Here is a 21559-nt window from a genome sequence, read left to right on the forward strand (position 1 = left end):
AGACTCTCTACGCCTGAAGTCACTCCTGACTTCACTGTCTGCCTTCCTGCTTCGGTCCCCACCTGTCCCCTCCAGCACTTTACTATGCAGCTGTCAGTTATGAGCTCCGAAGCCTCCTTAGCAGAGGCAGTGAGCCTGCGAGCTAGACCCAGCTCCACACCGCCCCCTGGAGCAGGGAGCCCAGGAGCTTCGCTACACTCGAGGAAAGCCAGAATTGTCTTTCTTTTTTATTTTTATGTGGTTTTGCTTGCTTGCTTTTGGTTTTTCTTTTTAGGAAGAGTCGATGTGGAATTGGAATTTATTAGGAAGAGATTTTAACCTATATTTAGGCACAAGCATTGCCGGAATGAGTGGTGCTGAGGTAGAAGATGAGACACACCCAAGCATGGCTGTAGGCTTCTGAAGAGAGTAAGCTTACTGTGAGCTTCTCAGGAGTCTTAGCAGTAGCTGCATGGACAGTTTTGGTAAGTTCTGAAGTTACACTGTGTGTGGACTTTAAGGTCCCAACTAATCTTCCCCCCCTTTTCTCCCCCCTCCCCTTCCCTTCCCTTCTTTTTTCTCTTCTCTTCCATTTTCCTCTTTTCCCTTTTTCTCTTTCCATTTCCCACCCTTCCCACCCCATCTGTAGCTCATAGTGGCCTTGAGCACACTATGGACCTAAACATGACCTTTAACATCTTATCTTCCTACCGCTATGTCCTGAGTCCTGGGATTACAGGCATGCAGCGCATGCCATTTATATGGTGTTGGGGATGAAACCCAGGGCCATTCCTTGCCTCCTAAGGCTAGCCGCTGCCATCCAGCTCTTCTGGAACCTTCCCTTCCTGAAGACACCCCTGCTGTTCACCTGTTGGAGCCCTTCTGAAGCAGTGATCGTAGCCAAACCCAGGGTCCAGTGCTTCCAAACACACATCATTGCTCCCATCCCAGGTCTCTACTAATTCCCAGTCCGGAGCTTCCGAAATCTCTTGGGGAAATTTCCTTCCTGTTCTACAGAAGTTTCTAACTGTGAGAGTGGCATAGGCCCAGGACAGGGTTGGGAGCTGGTAAAGCAGAGTCTCCTTTGCCTGCTGCCAGGAAGCCCAAATCTGAGCAGTTGCTTTGAATCTGTCCTTCAGGAAGCCGGCGCTCTCCAGGTCACTGCCGGCTAGTCTCAATGTTAAGGTGGACTTGGAGCAAGGCTGGCCTTCTTATCCTTTCCTCGAATGAGGGCCCTCAGTGTGTGTTTACTTAGGTTTCAGTATTGTGGGCTGTGTCTGTCGGGGGCTATTTGAGTAGAGGAGAAAGGAAGGTGGCGGCACTCTGCTCTCCAGGGGATGGGGGTATGGGTAGAACTCTGCTCTGCTGTGGGAGATGTAGGAAGAGAGATGGTCCCCTGGCCAGGATCCTCTCCTGGGATGCTTTCTAAGAAGCAGGCCACTGTCAGATAGGTCTCTGCAAACCTGACTTTTGGAGTGGCTGTCACTGTGGGGTCCAGAGGACCCTACGTTAATAAGACTGTGGAAAGACCCAGCTTCTGTTGGTGACTGGGGAGTTTAGGAAGACCTTTTCCCAGCCCACTCCCCACCTGGTCTTAGATGTGATTTTGTGCCTCCAAATATTAGATGAAAACATTTATTTTAGCATCTATTGGCTCTATCTCATACATGACTAGAAGTGAAAAATACTTATTCTGAAACATCATGAAAATGAACAGTCACTAAGCCTGGTATCCCCTGGCTGTGGGACCCACTTAGCCTTACTTCTCGAGATTTCTGCTGACATGACACACTTTAGCAATGTGAGGTTAGAACAAACCCAGGCCCTACATTAATGACTTATCTGTTGCTGTGCTAGAACACCATGAGCAGAAGCACTGCATGAAAGAAAGAACTTCTTTGGACTTACAGGTTCCAGAGGCAGAGTCCATCATGGTCCGGGGAAGCACAGCACAGCAGCAGGCAGCAAAAGCAAGACACTGAGAGATCACATCTTTAACTGAAAATCTGAAGAAGAAACAACAATCTAGAAATGGAGTGAGGCTCTGAACTCCCAAAGTCTGTCCCCAGTGACACACTTCCTCTGGCAAGGATCCACCTGCCGAAGGTTTCACAGCCTCCCCAAACAGCTCCACTTCCTGGGACATGTGTCCAAATACAATATCCTAGGGGGCACATCCCTCCTTTCAACCAACACAGACCCCATAGCAGGACAAAGGGAAGACAGCTGTGACTTACCCGAGCCCATGTCGATTCTTACATCCCGGGAGGTGACTGGTAATTCCATGCTCCATTTCCTCCCTCTGTTTTCCTTCAATTACTAGATATCCTCCATCACTGAGCCTCCCCATGTGACACACAGATTTTGTTGAGACTCACATTTTCTTTGTTTTCTTACCTTGCCTCGATGAAGAAAAGTGACTTGAGGCAACATAAATGATAGGAATACTACAGAATGGAGTGGAAGACAGATCCCATGTGGTGTGGAGAAGAGAAGGAAGAGGACCTTTGGAGCTTTGGAGTAAGGATGGTTTTGTGTGTGTGTGTGTGTGTATGTGTGTGTGTGTGTGTGTGTGTGAGCGTGCGCGTTGTTATGTACACACAATTGAAATAGAAAGACAAAATGGAATGCTTGAATTTTTCCTTGGCACATAGTTAAATTGCATGTTGGTTATGATCTTACTGAGTTCAAGCTCTACAGAGTCTGTCTGTCTGTCTGTCTGTCTGGACATCAACTGGGAGGAGGCAGATGTGTCCTGCTGCCAGAATATCAGGGCAGTCGTAGTGAATGGAAGAGAGGCCCAGTCCTGGCTGTGCTGAGGAAGGGCTGGGAAAGGATGCTGCCCCTCCCAGTGATGAGGCCAGCCAAGGAGACTTGGCTAGGCACACAGCAGGACCCTGCGTTGTCAGTGCCTATTGCATGGTCCATCATCTGCTGTCAACTGATGTCCTCCCTGCCCCTGTCTCTGTTGTGCTTGAGAAGCTGTTTTAACACCCGTGGAGGGAGGGACACTATAAAGATGTCCTTTGGCACTCTAGACATCTGCTGTGGCCACAGAGTGTGGCTTTTCCCCTCATCATCCCCCGCTCTTGTGCTTAGGTATTGCTGTTATTAAAAAGAATCAAAATTTAAAGCTAGGCAATGATGGCATATGCCTTTGTTTTTTCTTTTCTTTTCTTTCTTTCTTTCTTTTTTTTTTTTTTTTTTTTGAGAAAGAGTTTCTCTGTATAGCCCTGGCTGTCCTGGAACTCTGTAGACCAGGCTGGTCTTGAACTCTGAAATCTACCTGCCTCTGCCTCCCAAGTGCTAGGATTAAAGGCGTGTGCCACCACTGCCCAACTGGCATATGCCTTTAATCCCAGCACCTGGGAGCCCAAGGCAGGCAGATCTCTGAGGTTTGAGGCCAGGTTGGCCTACAGAATGAGTTCTATGGCAGCCAGGGCTACACAAAAAGAGAGATCCCCCAATATATAAATATTTCTTGCATTGAGACACATACACACACACACACACACACACACAAGAAATACATGCCTAAACCCTTCTCCTTGAGACTTGAGACTGGGAAGTCTGGGAAGATTGGGAAGTCTCAGACTGAAGGCTCTGGGATACAAGTAAGGGAGACCACTCTTTGCTGTCCAACTGGGGAGGGGGGGCTCTGCGCTGGGAGCAATGGCCTTCAGGGGCCCCTCTTCCTGATTTTCTTAGTGCAGTGGCCTGGGACTCTTTTTCTGCCTTATTCTCCTGCTCTGTTCTTGCTGGACCCACGCCAATGCTCTGCTTTGCCTCTTTGTTACCTGTTGTGTACCCAGCCCACCCTGATGCTGCCCCTCTGAGTTTTGGTCACTCACCCGATTACCTCACCTGGTTAGTGCCATATCACTTCTGTGATATTCTGCAAAGTGCATTTCTGAGCTCTGTCCACTCATTTCTCCATCATAGGATTTTAGGATTATTTAAAAATCTATTTATATTTTCAGAATAAACATTGGGGACCAGTGGGTTTATTATTTTCTAATATTCTGAACTTTATTTGAATACTTTTAAATAATGACCTTGCTTCTAGAGTTGCTCCAAGGTTGGCTGACCTAAGACGCTGACAGCCGCCTTTTCATTAGCTTTATTTGTTTCAAAAGGCAGGAGTTAATAGAACTCTACAGGCAGGTCTGAGGCAGACATGAAGGAACCTGGGGAAAGGTTCACTGCTCACCTGCTGGCAACGGAAGATCTGAGCATCAGCTCCAGGCACTGTCTTGCAGTTGCCAGCTCTCCAAGAAGCAATCTGCTGGAACAGGGCCTGAGGAGCTCACTTGACCCACAGTGGTTAGCAGAAGCAGAAGTCACCACTGGGAATGAGTTTCCAGTTTAGCCAAGATTATAAGCGCTGCTTCCTTGGGTTCTATGTATTAGGGAATTGTGCACACTATAAGAGGCTATTGTGGAATTTTAAACTGTGATTTTTATTAATGGAATAGGATGGTGTGTCTGTCACATTTGAAGGGCCAGTTACATCTCATAGTTGACTTGGTTGCTTGGCTCCTGGCTAATGGCCTGAAAGCAGCACCCATCTTTTGTGAGTCCCAGAGTTTGATAACCAATGACAGCCAGGTGATGTCATGTGCTCTGCTATGTATAAGAACAAAACATTCTTTTAAAATGAATCAGCCAGAGGTTGCAATCACACAGCCAACGTGGGACACTTTGTGAAGTAACCATGCTGGCCCCTTGAAGCCTCTGTGTCCTGGCAGACACATAGAACTGTAGTGATGGGGAAGCACAATGGGCAGAGCAGGGACCTGATCTCCTATGTGATCCCAGATTGCATTCCAGGTAAGGAGAACCTGGGAAAGCCCCTTCAGGATGTGGGCCTCCATTCCCCAGAAGCAGTGCTGTTCAAAGTGTGAGAGTTGCAGAAGGATGCCAAGCTGTTGCGAGACATCTGCACCTAAGCGACCTCAGGTGCTCAGGCTGGTTCTCAGCTGGGGCAGGGGTGAGGGAGGGGCAGGAGTCACAGTAAAGGAGGCAAAATTGTCCCATGGGAGGCACAGCAAGCACGATGCCTGGGGGTGTATATCCACACATACCCCAAGTTCCAGCCCAACCCCACCATGCTGCTCCAAAAGCAGGAGACTGGGGGCGGGGCGGCCTGGGCTCCAGGAGCCCGGATGGCCCCCCAGTGAAGACTCAGACCCATTAGAGATCCTTCGTGCTACAAACGTGGCAACACCTTTTTATTCAGAGTAAGATGTGTTCACATCAGCATGACAAAGTTTGTACAAAGTTCACAATTTAAAAATGAAGTATCACAGCAACTTGTGATTCCACACATTTATAGCAAAATTAAAGTGTCAACAAACCCATGCCGTGTAGTACAAAAATAAATCAAACTTCAGTTCCACAGAGAGCACAATAAATAGTTTATACAAAATTCTGTCTTAATAAATGATTACTTAAATTAACTTAGAAATGAATATGAACAATAAGTTATAATAAATATGCTCTGATGACTCACAATAACCCCATGTGGAAAGTCAGCATTCTAACATGTGACACTGTGTGATCCCTATATATAGTCACAGATAACTTTTGATTTGATATTATTACCAACGTTACATGAGCAGCGGATTTGTGCTTAGAACCCCTCTCCATTGTACATAGGTGATAACAATAAGAATCCAAACTGATACTACCTATTACTCTACTAAAAGCATTACTACATTGGCCAAGAAGCTGCAGACAAGACGCGGTGGGGAAATGCATGTGCCGCTATGAACAGAGGCCCCGCCCTCCCCGGGTGTGGGCCTGGGACCATGTGTATGGCATCAGGTGACAGTAAGCACCTTGCTTCAGCTCTCAAAAGGCAATTCTGAGCATGGCAGCTACAGCTAATCGCACAAGAGAAAGGGGGCGCTGGACAGAGAAGGTCCTGCAGAGCCCCAAGTAATTACATAAGCTTTTCCCCAGCTAGTTATTAAAGTCCTCGTGGAAAACTGTAAGCTTTTGTACAGTGAACAGTATAAAGTGCCGCTGGGATATTCTTATATTTATACATATACATATATATATATATACCGAGGTTGAGTATTGTATCAGAATGTTTGTCGTGAGGTCCCTGTAGTCTCCCTTAGTAACCGTGTTGGGTCAGCCTCGAGGGCCTCCTCTACAACTCATCCACTTCAGTGTCACGAGGCGGCTGACACAGGATTGCACACCTCCGTGCGGATATATAGGACAAGGCGAGTGCAAAGAGCCGACTGGCACGTTGTGGGGACAATGACCCTGTAAGTCCTGTTCTGCTAAAAATATTTTTTTTTATTATTTTTACAAAACCCATCCTTTTTTTTTTAATTTCATAACAAAATTTTAAAGTACTTTTGTACTTCCTGCATAACATCAAGACATGGAAGAGAGAGATGCTACTAAAAGGAAATCAAGTCAACATCGGGGGAACACAACACATTGTCAAAGACTACTCAGAAGGGGCGCAGCAATCAAAAGTGGCCGTATGCATACATATAGTGCAGTCATTTGGGATGAAACCACCAAATTTCGAAGGTATCGACAAATCTAAGATGATCTAGTTTAAAGCAAAAAAGTGCCGCAGTCTATTTAGTTACTTTAACATCTGATTGCACTCTTTCTCAGGTTAGGTCACCACGAGTCACACAAGGCTGTGCAGACGCTAGAGTCAGCTGGACCCAGCGAGGGCGGAACGTGAACGTCCTTGGCCTTGGTGTCCAGTGTGTTCTGGATAGGACCAAGGCTTATTCAAAGTCAGAGTTGGGGCAGGGAGGGAAGGGAAGGATGGAGCTGCTTTCCCGCCCGCCCAGCAGAGAATCCCATCCAGTAACCAGGGCAAGCACAGCCGTTAGCCTTCATCCTCAGATGTGAAACAAGAATAACCAATGATGATGCTTTTTGAAAGTGAAAGGGGAAGATAAATGCTTAAATTACCTGTTTGCTCAAACTGAAAAAAAACCAAAAACAATCAAGGTCTGCTAGGTAAGCTAGATTGTGGTAACAGTTCAGAGGGGCACAGGGCTCTAGGAGAAATAAGAGAAGTGTGCTCCAAAGGTTACTGAAAACGCAAAGGAAATCTTCGTGTTGTCCACCTCTGACAAGCTCCTGTCTTAACGGAGTCTCCACAGTCCCACCATGTAATGTTTAGGAGTTAATTAAAAGTGCTGTTTAAGCTGCTTTGAATCTTCTGCCAAGTTTCCATGGCTTGATGTTGTCTTACAATAAATTACTTATTTCATTTCTTATAGTTAATCCATATGCCATTTCCTTGGAATGCAAAAAACCTCATTTATTGCCCCCACCATACACCATCCTCCTAAAACAAACAAACAAAAAAGTCACATAATATTTCCAAGCATTGTTCAAAAATAAAGCATTTTTTTTGCAACCAATTCTTGCTATGAAACAATATACACACAAAATGTATTTCTTAAATTCCACAAAGTCCTCCAACCTGAGGCAAAATGATAATGTCTAAAAGTGGCCAGGAGGCCACAAAGGGATCATTCAAACCTGCTTTTTTTTTCCTTTTTCTTTTTTTTGTCCATTTCAGTTCAAAATACTAAAACATTTAATCACTAAAGCATTAAAAAGAATTTACACTCTATTTATTTTCATCAGCTTACCTCTTCAGAAATATAGAGACCCCCAAATGTGCAGACAGCAGCAGCTATAAACATTACATGGCAAATCACACTATGTCAGCTTATATGAAAACGTACAAAATGTGAATGTATCCAAAACTAGTCTGCAGGTACTCTCTCGAGAGCACACAAAACCATTATGAAGTCTTGTAGCATAACACTGTTCCGACAGAAATAAATATATAACACTTTCTGGTAAGTTACAGCAGCAAGAAACAAGAGGCATCCTCTTTAAGCATGAGTCACCACTAGGGCAGCTGTTCAGACCTGAATTCCTCTCACAGCCTGCTTTATATTTTCCAGTAGGGCTTTATTTTCTGGACTCTGATAACGATCTTGATTTGTATACATTTCCGTCAAAGTAGTCACGTAAGCATCAAAATTTTGTTCATTGATTGGATCCTACGAAATATTAAATAGTAGTTCATATACAACTTTTATTTTCTGAATAGTATATTCACAAAAGCATAAAACAGTATCATAGCATAGAGCCACTGTTTCTATAATACTTTAACAGGCCTACTCAGAGCACACTTAATGTTATGCCATCAGCCCCACCAATGTTTCTAGTGGTTAACGGTATGGTGTCAGGGTGGTGACCAAAAACAACCAAAAGCTGAAGGACCACAGACAATGACACAGACATCTACTCAGTGAGGTGGACTGCGGAGGCTCCGAGCGCTCACCCACGCCTAGTCACTTACCATGTGAGGCAGCTGGATGTTGGCGAGGCTGTGGATCAGGGACTGGCTCAGGTTGGCCAACTCGTGCAGGAGCGACTCATTCTGCTGCTCAATGACTTTGTTCTCCTCCTCAATCGTCTTCAGGTTGCTCTCCATCGTGGTGATCTGAAATCACACATTTGGGTGACATGTAACATGAGGCTGGCTGTTGGGGGCGTGCACACCAGCTGAGGGGACAAGGACAGAAGCTTTCTTCTCAAGCGGAGGCTGCACCTTGGGGACCTGAACACATGGTGCTAGCTACAGCGACCATGGAGGCGTCCTGACTGTCCGCTTGCTTTCCCTTCACTGAATGCTCTCAGGTCTGGATCCTCTCATCTGCCCCATCTGTCCCTGGGTCCTGTGGGGACTCATCTTAGTTCTTTAGAATTAATTATGTTAATTTCTGTGTGGTGTTATTGTCTGCTCTGTGTCCCTGTAGGGAACTAGTAAATGTATGCAGGAAGACGTCCGGCTGGTCTCTTGGTTTGGTGGTTCTCTACTTCCCTAATGCTGTGATCCTATAATACAGTTCCTCATGTGTGGTGATCCCAATAAAATTATTCCTGTGGCTACTTTATAATGGTAATTTTGCTAGTGTTATGAGTCATGTAAACACATGTGCTTTCTGATGGTCTTAGGCAACCCTGTGAAAGGGTCATTTAATTTCCAAAAGAGTCTTGACCCACAGGGTAAGAACACTGTTGTAAGAAGTCTGGGAGAACTGGAGACTTGCCATGTGCCCCTATACTGAGTTCCTTTCTCTGGAGTATTTCTAGCCCTCTTTCCCTTACTCTCTACTCTCTTTTAAATATCTTTTCTTGATATCCTTTAAGTGCACTTGGTTTAGGTTCCAGGCTCTCACCTCTCATCTACAGTCAGGGCCTAGGAAGAGATACTGAGCAGGGCAGTAATGTTAGTGGGACTTCTCCGCTGAATGAACATGTTTCTTTTCGTCTTTGGGGGGAGGCGGGGATCTCTTGATGTCATATGGTTTCCTCCCCTGGACATCTCGGTCAACATTCTAGCATTTTTTTTTCTGTCAAATTAGTTTCCACCTGTGGTGGTTTGAATAAGAATGGCTCCCATATGCTCACATATCTGAAGTCACCAGGGAGTGGGACTGCTTGAGAAACATTAGGAAGTGTGGCCGCCTTGTTGGATGAACTGTATCACTGGGGGTTAAGCTGTGAGGTTTCAGAAGCCCATGCCAGCTCCCCATCTCTCCTCTCTACTCCTCTCCTCTTAAACAGATAGTGGCTTCCAGCATTCATGGGCTATTTCAGATACATTTCCCCTCTAACCTGCATTTCCCACTTATGTGTCTAAAGGTAGGGTTAAAGGATCTTTCCAGCCAAAGTTGCCCCATCATTTCCAGGAGCTGTGTAGAGCATCCACCCTCCAAGAAGAACCTATAGAGATTTGAGCTACCCTGTTTTCAAGACAAAAAATCCCATATGTCAATGCCACTAAGCAGTTGAGGAAACTAAGGAGCTTGTAGAATGTCTAGTGCAAGTCCCAATCAGAAAGGGAGCTCAAGTGGCAAGTGTGGTCTAGAAATTTCAGTCTCCAGGTGTGGAGTAACCCATCCAGCCCCAGGCCACTCAGGTGGTCCTGGGCCACCTTAGAAGGGTACCAAGAGCACTCAGAATAGTGAGTGGGACATTTAGAGGGTTTCTGGATATACAGACATAGAATTGTGGAACCTCCTAGGTCTCACAGCCTGGCTTCCTTCTTCTTGACTATCTGACTTTGCAATTTCCAAGTGGTGCCTGAATTTAGTTTCTTCTGTGAACTCAGATCTGCAGGCCTGAGGCCTATGATAAGGTACTGTGAACCTGGAAGTCCACTCAATCTAGGGGAGCCCGGCCTTCCCTAGTTGTTTTCCTTATTTTTATAGTTCTTTAGGTCAGCAAGAGCCTCTACATACAGTGGCATCAAGATGTCTGTTTTTCTAGGTACTTAATTCCACCGAAGGTGTCAAAACCATTGAACACAGTGTGGCCATTCTCTGAGGCATAGGCTACAAGGAGAGAATACAGAGGGCAGCTCTACCTCCACCCGTTCTGCGGAGAGCCTGTACCACCTCCAGAGCCAGGCTGCAGCAGAGCGCTGGGTCGGAATGTGCCTGTTTTGTTCCTTGGGGAAGAACACTGGCACTTTACCCAGGTAGCATGGCTCTGAACTCTAGGGGCTCGCAGATCCTCTGTGATCATGATTGAAGGGTATGAGGATAAATCAAGATGAAGGTCTTCAAAGGATAAGCACATGCCACATATTTTACTCCTCCTAAGCAAGTCTCTTGTCTCTCTGCCTGCCTGGCTCCATCTGCCTCCAGGCCTAAACGTTTTCTAGGATGGCCTCTATCAGTAGTTACTGGAGATCAAAGACAGTTCATGTCTCCCAGTTTTGAGAGACATGTGAGCCTCTCTTTGTTTTCCTTTCAATGGCTACTGTAACCCAAAAGGATGACATCATCCCGCGATGCACTCACATTGTTTAACTCATGCACAGTACCGCATAGAGCTTCACGAGTCTTGTGCCACTTTCACCTGGAAAATAACTGTTATGACAAAGGCTGTGGGGTCCAGACGCCAGCTCATTTGTTCTATGATTCCTGGCTGCTGAGACTCAAAACCAGTGTGGCTTACATCACAGACACATGCAGAAGACACACAGGACAGGGACATAGACCCAGTATGAGGCCACTGAGGGAGCCAGACTTGGGGAAGCTCCGTAGCCATGTGGTCCTCTGCATTTACCACCACACGAGACTGAAGTGGGATCAAGAGAGGTGTTTAGGGTCTAGACTGAGACCGAGTCACACAGAGAGTTTTGGCTCACAGGGAGCATAAACCACAATGTGATGAGCAGCACAGAAACACAGCCGCTGAAGACCAGCTGCAGGGCTGACACCCGCCAAGTTAGCCAAGAAAGGCTTTTTTCTCATTAGAAAATTTCTCATTAGCAGTCTGCTCTGAGACTATGATTCTCTTTCATGTTCTAGCATCTCTTTCTTTTCTCTCTCCTCAGCAAAGCTGCTCAGCCCAACTGGTGACCACAGGGAAGAAGGTCTTTACAGGATATAATCTGAACCCCTTCCTTCTGCTCCTATATTTTCTGTACTAGAACGTTTCCTTCTGATCACTCATGATCTCCCCCTCTTTCTCCCCCCCCCCCAATACCTTTGCTGCACTGATTACAACTGAATTGGAGTGAAGTGTATATTGTCTTTGGTCAATTTGCTAGCCCAGAAAGTTATCTGAGCAGTCAGGACCTTTGGCCCAAGTTTGTATAGGTCCAAAGTCCTACTAAGAATCCTTTCTGTATAGAGCTGCAAACTACAGGAACATTTAAGATAGTCAGGCTCATAAAAGCCATTTTAGTTGTACCAACTTGACCAGAAGAAACACTGATCAAGTATATTACCAAACGGTGGGCTCAGCTGCTCAGTTATGTGGTAACATGACAATTTGTTCCTCAAATTGAATTCTTACAGTGGACAGTGAACTGAACACATTGGCTATTTAACACCAGTGGTCTCTGATTAGAGAAGGTACTATGGTTTGGATGGGATTTGAGTGTCCCTGGACTTTGCATGTTGATATTTAATACCTACTGTGATGTGAAGTGTGATAAGGGTGAAAACTTGATCCAAATATTGATATTAGCAATGGAGCCTGTGTAGGTGATCAGAATTAGAAAAGGTCAGCAGTATCAAGGTGAACCCCACAGTTGGATGTTAGGAGCAAAAGACACACACACACACACACACACACACACACACACTCTGTATTCTTCACTATGTGACAGGACATACCATCTGGGGATTCTATCAGTAATGCTATCCAAGGTGTGGGTCCCGCCTTGTATCTCCAGAACCATGAGTGACAATGGCCCTGCTTTCTTCACACCTTGCTCTTCTATAGCACTGCATGCATCAGCCACAGAAACAGACTAATGTGGGTGGCAGCCCACCCTCACAATGGCAGGGGAAGTAAGTTTTAGTTAGCAAGTATCTGAGACACAGAAATGTCCACATGGACCTCTCCCTTTAGTTTATAGGCTTCACTGTCCAGTTCTTTGCCAGAGTTAAATCTGGGCTCTTCCTGAGCACAACTCCATCACCTGGGTAAAGCCATAGCCCTGGGCACTGGCTGTGACTTTCTCTATCCCTGGTTCCTGTGTGATCATGACAGAAATGACTTCAGCCTTAACCTGTCTCTGATTTGCTTCAAGTCCTCTGTTAATGTGTCGCCTAAGAATATGAAGCGGCCTTGGGTGCTTCACCCAGGAGCTGAATGGACATGGAATGGCATGCGTATCAAGTGTATCCATGGTGACACTCGGCACACTGAGTGCCATAGTGATTGTCACTCAGGGCTCCTCTGTTAGTTGACACTCATCTGAGTGCTCCCTCTCCTTCCCAGCTGGCCACAAAGCCCTGAGAACTCACAAAGAAATTCGGGTTCAGCTTCCCATAGGCCCACATGCTTGGAGCCATAAGCAATAGGCAATGCTTCTCAGAAATCTTAGGGCTGCCGCTCCCACTGTAGATGGATGCAAAATGATCGAATAACACAAGGGCCTAAGCACCTTGAGAGAAAACCCACATCTTCCATCCTTCATAGAACAGTTGATCCTATGGGAATGACTGTTCACAATGATCTGGTTGAACACAGGAGCACACATAGGGAGGTGGACAACCCACGGCCTCTGTGCTATAACAAATATTGCCATGCAATGACTCTGCAAAAGGCAAAGTCACCCACTGGGGGAACAAATGGGGAAAGATGGAAAACAAGGAAACCACACTTCTCCTAGGAGCCGATTCCAGTCTCTCTCTAAGTAACAGTGTTAATTACAACTGGAACAGAGAAGAGGCTTCTTATTAAAACTAGAATAGAGGCTCCACAATAGACCCAGAATTGAGGCTGAATTGCTAATTGAATTGAGGCACCGTCATAGGATCAGAACTCCAGTTTAATGTTGGTATGAGATTTGAGAACTGGAATGAGAAGCTTCACACTGGAGGCAGAACTGGAGCCAGGCCTGCTGCCACAGGCCTGTGAGCCCCATGCTCTGAAAGCAGATCCAGGCAGCTCTCAGGGGTTCTGCACCAGCTTAGGTACATAGGGACACCCTCCATAACAGCAGGAGCAGCCACCACAGAGGAACAAGAAGCAGGGGTCCGCACTGGAGCTAGAATTGCGGCTTCACAAACTGTTACCTGAGTTCTGAGTTTGATCATGTCAGCCTCCATCTGGGAATTGGACTCATTAAGCTCCTTGATCTCTTCATCTAACTGCTTGATTTCTTCATCATTTTCTATACCTGTAATGGCAAAAGCATTATGTTAGGACCACAGTGCCAGAAAACATTGCAGCAGAAATACTGTGTTTTCTACTGTTTTTCCACTTTGGAGTTGAATTTTCTTGGGAAATGTATCATTGAATCTATAAAGAGTCATAGCTTGTATGTCTTCATCTCCCCAGCCCTGCATGCCTTATAATCAAGGCACCTAGAAAAAAAATGAAGATCTTGTAGAAAGAGCCCTGGTACTGACAGGTCAGCGCTCTAGGCTGAATGCCCTGAACCTCAGGATTTGGTCCTCTGTGCAGAAGTTGCTTTGCTGACCCTTGACTCGCCAAGTTATACTCCTTCCCACTTCTTGTACTTAGCACCCTCCCATGCTCATTTCTTGTTTTGTCATGATGAGCAGGCACATCAGGATTCCATAATGAGTCCTAACAGAATCTGACTTCAGACTTGTTCAGAATCTGGGAAGAATGTGAACCCAACTATCTTGCGCTGAGCAGTCCAGGCCAGCAACTGTCAATATTCAAGAGCCTAGGTGGCTCCCAAGGCCAGCCCTGGTAAACCCAGGTACGTGGCTAACTACCTGTGCTTACAAAGGGTATTTTCAACATCTGCTCTGCTGTGTTCTGCTGCTGACAACTTTGTGTCATCAATAACAATGTGACGAGGATTCTCTTGTTTGGGGTTATTTGGTTTTACATGGTTGAGGACAAATGAAGTACAAAGGCCATTATCCTCAAATATGACAGTGCTGGGCTTGTGGGTAGCACTGAGGGATTCTTCTGCAGGTCAATGGGAAAGAATGCAGCAGGCCAAGCCTTGCAGAATCTGTTTTTCAGCTTTGCATACAGGCCCAGAAATACCCGAGAACACTATGAAGCCCGGCTGAAGAGAGGTAGTATTGGACTGAAAGTTCTAACAGAGAAGAGAAAGAGACAGGTCTGTGGTGGTTGGGCCTTAGGAGTTGCTTTTAGTGGATAGAAAACAAAACAAAGCAAAACTGTTTTGCCATAATATAGAGAGTAATAAATCCAGGCTACTGATTGACGGATGGATGATTGAGGCTGAGAGATGGCTGCCCACTCTCTCTGGATAGACTGTCCAATGTGAGTTGTCCTTCCTCTAGGACATGCATGTTTGTCCTTGGAGTGTCTTCATTCTCTCCTCTACTGAACTGACCTTTGTCTCATGGCTACCTCCTGAATTGTGCCTCCTCTGGGACATGTGTGTTTGTCCCTGGAGTGTCGTCATTCTTCCTCCTTTGAACTGATCTTTGTCTCATGGCTAGCTCCTGCACTAATGAGTATACAGTGGGTACCAAGAGGCACTTGCCTTGGCCCCAAAACTGGTCAGAAAGATGCAATGCTAAATACCTTGTCAATGCCTACTGCCTGCTGTGAGTTCAATGTCAAGAAACTTGGCTTAGTGGGCGAGATGGTGATGGGGATCACCTGCAGGTGTCTCAAAGCAAGCTCTTTATGATGACTGTTTAAGGCTCCAAGAAGAGAGCATGCAGATGGGCCCAAGGTCTTCTGGGAAGCAGAGATTCTAGTTGATCTCCATATCCCTTAGACACTGGGTCACAGTACCTCAAGTTTCTAAGCTGGCATCACATATATGGGTATAACTCTGGAGACTGATGGGCCACATGTTACTATCTCTCTCTGTCCCTGGCAGAGAAAAGGCTCCTGTCAGCACTGTACTACCTTTAGGATATTAAATAATATGACAGATAGAAAGAGCATGACTAGAGTGCATGTAGCTGCGTACTGTGATTGGCCTTCAGCTGGGGTTAAAGGAGAAGGTCACTAACCAGTTATAACTTAAGGTCTGGGACCTGACCTTACATGCCATTGTGGAGGTACCAGTCTGAGGTGAGGATCTCCCAGCCATGGCCTCTATGTGTGAAGTGCACCCAGAGCTCTGGTTTAGGATGTGTTATGCAAAGGATACCTGGGAATCTATCTTTCTAGTTCAGTGTGACTCTGGGTTTTGCAGGCTGAGTGTATAGGCAGAACTTCTTGGTAGGGATGCCCATGTCACTTCATAGATTCTGCTAACTGATTACTGGAATCAGCTTGGCTGAGTGCTGAGCCATGGGCATTGGGGAGATATAGGAGGTGCTGCCAGCCTCTGACAGCTGATTTTGGTCAGCTCCTCAATAACTGATATGTTCTATGTGCTGCTTCTTAATTAAACCCACAGCTCTAGTATTCCAGGATCATGCTGCCAACACTGGCTTTTTTCCAGTCAGTCCAGGGGACCCAAGTACAGGTCCTCATGCTAAGAGCAGTGACTGGATCCATTGAGCTGTCTCCCCAGCCCTCTTATATATGTTCTTGAACAAAGACTCCTTTGTCCATTGGCCAAAACCAAACCCACATCCTGAAGCACCTTAATGCTCCCTGAAGGAGGCATCCCCATACAATCCTGTCTTCTGCAAGTGACATCACGGTTTCATGCTCTCAGAGACACTACACAATGCTTCACTTCTATGCCTGGGAACCTGTTCCCATAAGAAAATCACTAGCAGATGCACAAAGAAAGCATGTAGCTATACTCCGAGAAGAAATTCATTTACAGTTTGAGACCTAAGACAATAGGGCAGATCATCCCTTCATCTTGGCTGGGACCACCATTAACACTTAGCCTGCTTCTCTCTGCCCTTGGCTATAGACAACTCCAATGGTGTCATAGCATTGACTCTATGCTTGCAAATGAATTTTAGCTACTGGCTGAAGTATGCATATGGGATCTAAGGGTCATGAGAATAGAGCTGGCTGCCCACTCTCTCTGGATAGACTGTCCAGTGCGAGTTGTCCCTCCTCTAGCACATGCATGTTTGTCCTTGGAGTGTCTTCATTCTCTCCTCTGACCTGACTATGACTAGACTAGAGTATGTCTAGGACCTGTGGGCTAGTATGGTTTAGCTGTTACTTACAAAATCCTCCCAGGACCTCTGATTTTCCTTGGTAAACTTTGCATACACATAGTAACCAGTCACCAGCAAAAGGGACTCTTGAACTGGACAAACTTCTTTTTAAAAAGATTTATTTACTGTATGTATATGAGTACACTGCAGCTGTCTTTAGACATACCAGGAAAGAGCATCAGATCCCATCTGAGATGGTGGTGCGTCACCATGTGGGTCCTGGGAATTGAATTCAGGACCTCTGGAAGAGTAGTTGGTACTCTTAACCACCAAGCCATCTCTCCATCCCTTAGACAAAACCCTCTTCTTCATCTTCTTCTTTTTTTAAAGATTAATTTATTTATTTTATATATACGAACACTCTATCTGCATGTACACCTGAATGCCAGAAGAGGGTATCAGGTCCCAGTATAGATGGTTGTGAGCCACCATGTTGTTGCTAGGAGTTGAACTCAGGACCTCTGGAGGAGCAGTCAGGGCTTTCAAGTGCTGAGCCACCTCTCCAGCCCTGAACTGGACAAACTTTGAAGATCAATTCAAGACACTCCATTACTGAACATGCTGAGACAGAGAAGACAGGAAGGAGGTGCTATCCTTGCCTTTTGTCCTCAGTGCTCTAAAGCTGCTCCTAGGTTATAGACTTAGGAATGGGGGCCCAAAGAGAGAGGAAGAAAGAGTGCCATGGTTGTTGGTGAGCAAGTTGACCCAGTGTTGGAGATCCTGGGACATGGGACATGGGATGTGGTTAGGGCCTAATGAGCTCTGCTTCTGTGGTCTCACAACAGTGGGCTAAGTCACTGATACAGAGCTGGCATACAGTGACAAACCACCTCTCTAACCAGCAGGAATGACCCAGGATGTTGCTACCATTGCTGCTCTCTCTGACCAGCAGGAGTGCTGAGAACTCCAGGGTGTAGTTACCGTTGCTGGCTCGCTGCTTGATAGTCAACATCTGTTCTCCAGACAGCTTTGCTTTCTTCATTGCTGATGTGGCTCTTGGACATCCTGACAAGCTGTTGATAAGAGATGGCTGTGAGTCATGGGCTTCAAGAGAACTCAAGCCCTGCAGAGGCAGGTGAGGTATCTCAGAGTGTTTATCAGTTCAACTGGTATTACAGGGAGGTTGGAAAATACAGGTCTGTGGTGCTGTGTGCCAGCACATACATACAAGGGCAACATGGTATATAGGTATATAAGCATGCTCATGGGCTGATCATGGGTGTGTACTTAGTGTGGCCTCTGGAATAGGGTCTCCAGAGAAGGTGTATAAGACAAGGGAGTACATGCTCTTCATGGTGTAACTCACAGAGCTATTGCACCTTTTATGGAGTGATTATATTCCGTAAAAGCTTGCTTCTTGAAAATGGCATCAAATTTACGCAGCAACTAAGTTCAACCCGATTTCTAACACAGTGAAACGGGGTAGAGTAAGAACGATCTTCCCAGATTAGTCAGCATGATCCCCTTCACCTCATCCTCCCACCAACTGTTTGAGACGGAGGCAGGTATAAAGTCAACTACAATAACGTCACCAATATCTCTGAAAGCAGACCTGCTACTCAGCCAGGTTTTCAGATGGCCCCTGATGAAATGTAATGTACTTCTGCATCATCTCCACTGCTAGCTTTGGAACTGCCTAGAAGTCACACTTCTCGTTGTGTCTTTGAGGTTATTCCCCAAGAGTTTTTACTGAGGAGGGAAGAGCCATTCCAAATGTGGGCAATGCCATTTTATATATCAGGATTCTAGACTAATTAAAAAGGGTTTTAAAAAAAGGAAATAAGCTAAATGTTAGCATTCTCTTTTCTCTGTACCCCCAATTTACCCGGGTGTGAGCAAGTTTATACCTTCAAAGCCCTGACCCCCCTGGAGTTAAACCTTCCCATGTGGGCATGGGTACATTGGCACATGCCTATGACACTAGCCCTTGGGGAGGTAGATGCAGAAGAATTAGGAATTCAAGAAAAGTCTCAGTTACAAAGAATTCCAGGCCAGCTGTGACTATATGAGGCCTCTTGGGAAACAAAGCACACTTCTCTCTCCCTGGAAATAAACCCAGACTAAGTCCATTGCCCAGAGTTTTCCCTCTTGGGAGCCTGCCTGCAGCTACAGGAGACCCGAGGGCAGGAAACTGTTTTTGGCATGTTTTGCTCCTGAAAACCCACCTTCGCAAGCCTTACCTGCTGTTGCTTCACATGGAACAGACAGAGTCCTATTCCCACAGCCCCTTTGTATGCTTTGATAAATGCAATGCGAGGTGATCTGTGCAAGCAAGTGTACTTGTACAAACATTGAGATGGCGAGGCTACTGTCATGGGATGCCACAACTGCTTTATGGTCAGATTTTCTTTGTACAATTAGAAGGACCTCACTCTGAAATAACAGAAGTCTCCTACATCCAGCCTCTGTAGTAGCTTCTTGCTTAAATTTATATCATCAGCATCATTTCTGTATATAATAATGCTGAGCTCAGACAAGACCAGATTTGCTGGGGTAGGGTGTTGTTTAGAGCTTTGGCCACAACATACATGTAATGCTTGGGGTGTGTCAATGTAATATGCATAACATCCCAGGGACAAGAGTCCTCTGCCACAGTATGGTCTGTAGGATCCAGCTGTCAGCTAGGATCCGCCAAGGGGCGTGCGTTGTGTAGATCTGGACTAGTTTACTAGTGAAAGGAGCATTAAGGTCAGATTAGGATTGGGTATAATGACTTTAGTAACTTCTGCATATTGCTTCAGTTGTCTGTGCTAGTCAGGTGCCTAGAGCTGACATTCTCCCAAGAGGGTATACCTAGACCCATCACCATTTCCAGGGCAAGTTGGGCATGATTGTGGGCATGGGGAGATATCTGAACCTCCTGCACACATTCCCAGGACTGTGCTTCCCAGAACAGCATTTTGCTCCAGCCTTGGGCCTGGCCCAGCCCCACAGAGTGTGCATCCCCAAATTATGGGAGGTTGTGTGGGGATTACTCTTTTCCCAGGAAAGCCTCTGGCCATTCTCGCAGCAAATTTTCAGAGGTCGGGAAGTTGGACAGAGAGCTTCAGAATGTGGAGTACTGGGTTCCAGAGGCCTGCCTCCCTTCCTTACTTTGTACCCAGGCTGCTGCCTCAGGAAGAATCTTAAGCTACATGTTATCTTTCACAGTCACCATCCGTGGGGCCCATCCCTTAACGGAGCTGCAGGGCATTTACTTGGGCTGAATCCAACAAACCACATATATCCTGGGCAATGGTCCTGGGACCCCAGATCACTTCTTCAGCTCAAGACCAATGGTTCCTAAATATCCACACTGTCAGCTTAAGGTCTGCACACTGGTGTCTCCTTTCTGCATTTCTACATTTACCCATGATACTCTCAGGTCTTATATTTCTGCTCCAGCACTGTGTATTGACCACCCAACTTTTTTCTACCATTAAATGGAAGCATGTGCTTCAGGAAGCCACTGGCACAGTTTCCACCCAGCTCAGGTTACTTCTCTCAACTCAAGACTATCTGCAGCTCAGGGATCACATCCCCAGACAGCCTACCTGTGCATCCCAGGCTCTTTCTGGACCAAGAGCACACCACACCATTTAGGAATGCATTTGCAGACTTTGGTAAAATTGCACGTAGTCAATGATGGGGGAAAATGACACCAGATGACATTTCCTCCTCAAGATTACACTTTCATGGGACCTGATCTGGGTTCCACTCATGAGAATGTCTCTAGTTTCTCTGTTTTCTCTACAATGAGGATTATAGAACTCCTTTCTAGTGAGTTCCCAGGTCTGACCTACACTGAGTCACTACAGCTGATATTAAGCGCTCTCAGTGGTTCCGCTCTCTGTCAGCAGCTGGTTCAGGGACCCCTGAGGTAGAGCTCCAGACTTCCTAACTCAAGGCAGTGCTTCTTTCTTTTCAGTTCTCAGGAGAAAGACAGATGCATTCTGGGCCACACAGCTTCAGTCTAGCTCTCAGGTATTCACTGCCCAGAATTTCAAAAATCTTCCTTCTTACATTTGTAAGGGAAAAATAAAGGGCAAATAAAACCTGCCATCTCACATTGAACAGAAGTCCTAGACATGACAAGTTTCTGTCGCTTGTCTGTCTTTAGTGACTAAACCTACCTGACGGGAAAGGTAAGTAACAGTGTTAGGTCAGGAGCTGAGGCCTGGGGATGAGTTCGGGAAACTGTGTCAGGAAACAGCAGATCCAAAGAACGCTGCATCCTGCTCAATATCTCACTCAGTTCCTGCCATTTCAAAGCTGTGAGTGCATCTCCTTATGGTCAAACTTGGAATTGAGCCCTGTGCTTCCTAGCCCAGACCTCTGGCTAGTGTCTGATTCCTTGCAGACACACTGCCATCTGCTGGTTACTCGCGCAGTCTCCTCTTTGCCTGGCAGTGAGTCAGACTGACCCTTCTATACTGAAGGGATACACACCCATCAGCTTTAGGGAAGGAACACATAGCCAGCCTCCCTGCCACAGAGGTAAGTTCTGAACAAAGGAGCTCGGTCTGTTGTGGAAGCTCTTTCTAATAAAGACAGGCAGATTCTGAGCTTCGATGTGTAGTTTCAGTATTGAGAAATTCTGGGGAACCCATAGTCAATGCCCATTTCCCCCATGCCTCCTTGCCTGGGGTCCCAGACATCTGGAACTAGACCTCATTTAAGGATACAGCAAGGATTTCAGTGGCTGCACAAGGAGGAGGGAAGGTCCCCAGTCTTTATCAGGACATTAGTTTCCGGAGAACCTTCAGCTGCATATAGAGAGCTAAACTCCAAGGGTGTGTGTGATCAAAGTGGGCAGGACATGATCATGAGGAGCAAACGTGTGATCTGGAAGAAAGCCCAGGGAATATGCAATAAGAGTCTATTGGGGGTCTGCTCAGCAAGACCAGCTTCTCCTAGATTCAGACTTCTAGAGGCTTCCAGAGATGGGGGCCAGCATCCATTGT

The 21559-nt window shown here is 46.1% G+C and overlaps 1 protein-coding gene across 1 annotated transcript in view; it reads right to left on the reverse strand.

Annotated features, from left to right (window-relative positions):
* Positions 1-7630: 7630 nt before the first annotated feature.
* Myt1l (myelin transcription factor 1 like) overlaps positions 7631-21559 on the reverse strand; it is a 394986-nt gene continuing 381057 nt past the window's right edge. The window contains exons 22-25 of the mRNA XM_052186010.1: positions 17538-17629; positions 13596-13699; positions 8348-8491; positions 7631-8045 (exon numbers count right to left, since the gene is read on the reverse strand). Coding sequence (XP_052041970.1) covers positions 7905-8045; positions 8348-8491; positions 13596-13699; positions 17538-17629 — 481 coding nt within the window. The 3' untranslated portion in view covers positions 7631-7904. The remainder of the gene's footprint in view (positions 8046-8347; positions 8492-13595; positions 13700-17537; positions 17630-21559) is intronic.

The sequence above is a fragment of the Apodemus sylvaticus genome, chromosome 6 (assembly GCF_947179515.1).
Source record: "Apodemus sylvaticus chromosome 6, mApoSyl1.1, whole genome shotgun sequence".
Classification (NCBI taxonomy): domain Eukaryota; kingdom Metazoa; phylum Chordata; class Mammalia; order Rodentia; family Muridae; genus Apodemus; species Apodemus sylvaticus.